General features: G+C 52.3%; 1 protein-coding gene across 1 annotated transcript; it reads right to left on the reverse strand.

Annotated features, from left to right (window-relative positions):
• Positions 1-478: 478 nt before the first annotated feature.
• On the reverse strand, positions 479-1,380 carry LOC105914393 (uncharacterized protein C6orf132 homolog). Its single transcript, XM_012845969.1, has 2 exons — positions 713-1,380; positions 479-617 (listed from the first exon to the last, which is right to left on the reverse strand). Exons 1-2 carry the CDS (start codon positions 1,378-1,380, stop codon positions 479-481), a joined length of 807 nt encoding a protein of 268 aa, XP_012701423.1.
• Positions 1,381-5,351: the final 3,971 nt, after the last annotated feature.

Raw genomic sequence — 5,351 nt, forward strand, 5'->3', positions numbered from 1 at the left:
ACACCAGGGGCGCTGGCGTGCCAACCCCCACCACCCGACGGATGCTGACCGCCAGCATGCTGGAAACCCGTGGCACCATAGGAGCTAGCCTGGGAATGAAATAGAACCATAGGCCGGTGGGCTGTGGGGCCCTGCCTCCGTGAGAGCTGCCACTGCCAGGGGGCGCCTGGAAGCTGCCGCCGCCGTCGCCACCACCGTCGTTGCCGCCGTGGCCGCCGCTGCTGCTGCTGCCGCCGCCACCAGTCCGGACAGAACCAGACACCGAGCGACACCCGCACATATAGCCGGAGGATGAGGAGGTCCCAGCGAGGAGGGCGGTGGAGTTAGAGATATTGTCCTCGTTGGCGAGGCAAAGTTCTTTCAGGGTGAGCATGTTCCGCGCCTGGGCAAAAGATGGGAAGCCGGTGGAGGAGTTGGCGATGTCGTCGGTGGTGTTGGAGAAGCGTGGGTTGAGGCCGTGGAGGAGGTTCAAGACAAGCTAGGAGTCCTGAACGGGATGGTCGACATCACGGAGAGCGTCGGTGAGGGTCTTCATGCGGCTGCAGTACTCGGCGATGGAGGAGTCACCCTGCATCATGGAGTGGAAGTCATGGCTGAGGAAGATTGCCCGGGACTGCCTGTTGGCACGAAAGAGGCCCTCAATGACGAGCCAAAGATCCCGAGTGGTCTTATCATCGTCGGTCATGGAGAGGTTGAGGACAAAGTCATCGACAGAGGTGAAGAACCAGGAGGGGACGCAGCAATCCGCTTGATCCCAGTCGGGTCCTGAGGTCGGGGCACCACCATGCCATCGATGTGCGACTTGAGGCCGAACTTGCCGCGCATGGACTTGAAGGACGTCCATCGGGAGTAGGCGTTGGACTTCATCGTCAGTGTCACGGGGATGTGAGACTTGACAGAGACGGTGGCGTAGGGGTGGACAGCAGGCGGCGGTGCCAGGTACACGATGAAGCCACCACCACCATTGCCAGGCACGTCACCGGCAGGAGGAGCTTGGGGCGCACTGCCAGAGGAGCCGCCGGTGGCAGGTGGCGGCACAGGTGCACCGCTGTTGGTAGCAGGGGGCGGTCCAGGAGGCAGCACAGGATTAGCAATAGGAGCAGTGGTGTCGCCGGACTCAGAGGAGTCGACGGAAGACATGGTGCACGATCGGGGGGGTGGGGAGGGGAGCTGGTCGGGGGACCGGTTGGGGAGCTGGTCGGGGAGGTGCAGCTGAGGGTGGGTGGCGGCAGCGTAGTGGGGGGCACCACCTAGGGTTGCGTGGAGCAGGGGGGAGGCGCAGGAGAGGAGGCCCACGATCTTAATCTCATGATACCATGTAGAGAAGTAGATGGGGAAAATACCGCACACACTAATGAGTGCGGTGATCTCCACACACATTGCCCATATGGGTTGGAGTACAAGGAATACATCAAGTGTACAAGGAAAGGATATATCTATGCCTAATATTAAAGAGAGCAACATGTCTGCCAGCAATTTTCATCTGTCATGCTTGTTTAGCAAAAAAGCTCGTCAAGTGTTGGGTAATCAACCTGCAGTCCAAATTCTAATAGAGCGGAGCTCGGGCGGAAAAGGGAGGGAAGGGAGGGGGTTAAGCCGAAAAAGCTTATGTTCCCCTTCTGTTCCGTCCGCGCTTCCTCTTCCCATCGCAAGTAGCGGGGAAACAGCGAGCATCTAGGGTTTCTCCGCCGGCGTAGATTCCCAGCCGGTCGGCCGCCACCCCCAGACGGACGCCGTCCAGATGCGTCCCCAGCCGGTGCACAGTGGCAGAGGAGACGGCGGTGGTCACGTGGCAGAGGCTGCGTGGCCAGGCCGCGGATGCGACCGAGGAACGGGTCGAGGACACGCTCCAAGTGCGTGTGCGTCTGTGCCACGTGCGCAAATGGCTTGATTTTTTCATGTGGTTTGGCGCTTGTGCAGGTGATGAAGGAGGCGGTGGGGCCTCCAGCGTCGTACGGAGGAGGCCGTCGGTGGCAGGAGGTGGGTGGGGGGAGGAGCGGCTGCAAGAGGAGCTTGGGCGGGCAGGTGGGTGCTGCCGCTGTCAAGGGCCATCGTCACCACACAGCAGCAAGTACAGGTAATTGAATCAATCTACGCTGTCGCAAATCCGAGTTGTTTTGGTTCTTCCATCGTCAAATCTGGCGGTGTTTCTGTGTGATCTCCTCATCGCCATATCAGAGGGGATCTCCTCATGCATGACTATCCCTGATGGCCAGAGGTTGCCATGTCCTGGTACCGAATTTGACGCCAAATTAGCCTTTGATGCCATCAAGGAACAAGGAGTGACTTCTTTCATCATTGTCCCTGCCATCATGGCTGGCATGGCATACTGTCCTTTGATAGGGCATGAGAATATCACATAGCGCTCCTGTTTTCTGAAATCCTATGAATGCGCAACTGTAGAGTAGGGGGTGTTCCGATAACAACGATTTCTAATTATTTACCAATGTGATTAATCCCATTTTGATGCTAAAAGCTATGCTATACTCTGAACTCGTACAGCTCTGAATTGGTTACCCTTTAACCAAATTTAGTAACAAAATTACATTACCAAAGTTGCATCAGTGCTGTTATTTTTCCTTGCACGAGATGACTGGTGTTTTCTTCCTCCTCTTCTTTTAATATCTGATTGTGGTGTCAGCTGATTTGGAGGGCAGAGGAGCATATGCCTCAAAATGGATCTCTGACAATAGAAAACCAATTCCTAGAAGCATAGCTCATTTTCCTTTTTAAGAACAAATTAAAAACGAGTGTTTTTTTCCTACAGGCATTAATATTATATGGTGTTATTTTAAGATACTCCTGAGTACAATCCATATTAGTATCAATTGTTGTTCTCTACTTTTAAATTAAGGTGCAGTTCTGTACAGTGTAACACACAATGAACAGTCAATGATGTCCCACTTGGATGAATTTGATGACGACAACAACGAATTCTGACGTAGCAACGCACGGGGCATTTTGATTTTTTTACCGTAGCAGCGCAGGAGGTATTTTGCTAGTACATCCTAAAATACACATATACTTCCTGATAGGAGTGTTGGTGCTGCATGCGTGTGTGCGTGTGGCACAGCAGGCAGCAACGTTTTGCAATTGGATCGTGTCCATGTTGGACACGGCTTGCTGCTGGTGTGCAGCGGTAAAAAGAAAGGGCCCACGTGGTTACGTGTGTTGGCGAGTAGGACAGGCCCATGGCCTGTTTTAGTGTTGGCAATAAAAAGGAGACCGAGCCGAGCGAGGTTTGGTGTGCGCGACGGCCAAGGGTATTGAAGACTGCAGAACGGCGACTCCGGCCTTTCTGTTTTTCCTAGAGGGAGGAGTCTCATCTAGGGTTTTGGTGATTTCGTGGAGAAATCTTTCTGGTGCATTTGGTGGGCATCATGTACACACAATCTTGCTAGTAAATGTTAAGTTTTTACAAGATCTGTGTGTGGTAATCTCATTCCTCTCTTTGTTTTACATCTTGCATGCCCAGATTTGTTTTTAGATTGAATTCTTGTTTCAACTTTTAGTTTTGATTTGATTCATCTAGAATATTGCTAGGGCATCAAGTAAGAGGTCTGCCAAATTTGATTAGTTGATTCCATACGGTTTGTGCTTACTCGCGAAGTTAGGGCTTTATCAGTTCCTATCACCATCTGTAACAGCAGTCTTGTTTCGTTAATATCTCCGGATATAAAAGTCCGATTGACATGATTCCAATTGAGTTAGTTGCATATTTTTGTCTAGTTATTCTGGCAAAGTTTCACATCGATCGGAATTACACTTGTTTTATGCATTGTAGTGATGGAACAGTAGTATGTCCAGTTTTGGAAACGTGGTTTATTTAGGTTTTGCTATTAGGGGGAAGTGTTAAAATTTATTTTTAGCTTTTGCAATCATTCACCCCTTTTGATTGCCTATCTTATTGTGAATTGATCCTACAAGTGGTACCAGAAGAAATTCAAAAAGGGCAAAATAAAAATTTAAAGGTTAAAACAAGAGAAATTGGGAGGAAAGAGTAGAAAAAAACCAAAAGTTCAAAATGCCAAACTCAAAAGACCTTTCAATTTCACCAAGTAGTGAAAAACACCCTAAAAAGCACTTCATGGAGAGTAGAAGTTAAAAACCAAAGTTATATGAGAACTTAACTTGTGGCCAATATGAAAGTTGTAGAACTTTAAAAACAAGCAACTTTCATTATTTGCACTTATTCTAATTTGGAGTGGAAGGCACTCAAAATCTGGATCAAAGTTCGATCAAATTCAAACTTAATTCAAATTTAAGTTTTACTTAAGCCGGCGTTCCACCAAAGTTTCCACGAGTCTAACTCCAAATCTAGTGCGTTTTTCACTAGACAGCTTTTGTAGAAGTTGAAGAGTATAGTTTGGACAACAACTTTTGTATTTGAAAATTTTGAAGTTCAAATTTTAAAATGGAAGAAATTTTGCCCCAAAGCTCCTGCCCTCGCGCGCCACGCAAACCCCCACATGCACCCGGTCCGCGATCACCGCACCGCGGCGTCCTCGCTGGTGCCACGCATCACCGCTGCTCTCCACACCCGCGCGCCGCCCAACCACCAGCCACACCTTGATAGCTTGAGTGTCGCCTTGCCCAACCGCGCACACGCGCTATCTCCCCATTTGCACACCACATCCAGGCTGCCCAGCACCGCTCCCTCCTGCGCACCGGCGCACGCACGCCATCGCTACGCCACGTCGGGCCATTGCACTGGCCAGCACCGCCTGGCCAACTGCCGCCGGCAATAAGACCACATGTGCCAGGCCATTGACAACTCCTCGCGCGCACGATCCCTTCTTCCGCACGGCGAAATCCTTGCCGACCAACTTGCGGCTGAGCGCGCCCGGTGCCACACGCCATCGCTAGCCAACCCCTGAGCCTGCCGCACCTACGCCTCATCCCGGCCAGCTCCATGCTTGCCAATAGCACGCCGGCCTTATCCTGGCAGTGCTTGCACACGCCCCTTTGCCGGCTACAAAAGCCACCCCTCTCCGAGCTCGCCAACGCATGCCATCCTTTCCCCGCGCCAAAGCTCTGCCGCCGCCCGTAGCACCGCCCGTGGAGCTCTCCCCTCCAAGCACTCCCACAACCGCCTAACCACCCCAGAGTCAACCCCAACCGCCACTTCACCTTCCTGACCCCGTAGCCGGTCTTCTCCGCCGTCGCCGGAGAAGGAGTAGCTCCACCATGCACGAAGCTCCATCGCGAACAGCCACCACTGGCCACCCTCCGTCCTCGACCTCCATAGCGCACTGAACCACGTTGAGCCCCTCATCACGCCCGTAGCCCTAGCTCACCCCCTCATCGCAGTCGCTCGTCGGAATCGCGTCGGAGCACCGCTGGCCGAGCCT

Source organism: Setaria italica, chromosome V, assembly GCF_000263155.2.
Source record: "Setaria italica strain Yugu1 chromosome V, Setaria_italica_v2.0, whole genome shotgun sequence".
Classification (NCBI taxonomy): Eukaryota; Viridiplantae; Streptophyta; class Magnoliopsida; order Poales; family Poaceae; genus Setaria; species Setaria italica.

What these genes read in the sequence shown, in the direction of transcription:
- LOC105914393 (XM_012845969.1), bottom strand. Translation starts at nt 1,380, where the DNA reads ATGTGTGTGGAGATCACCGCACTCATTAGTGTGTGCGGTATTTTCCCC. An exon ending in CCTCCTGGTTCTTCACCTCT is followed by an intron (nt 618 to 712) that starts GTCGATGACTTT and finishes TCGTGCCAACAG; the next exon opens with GCAGTCCCGGGCAATCTTCC.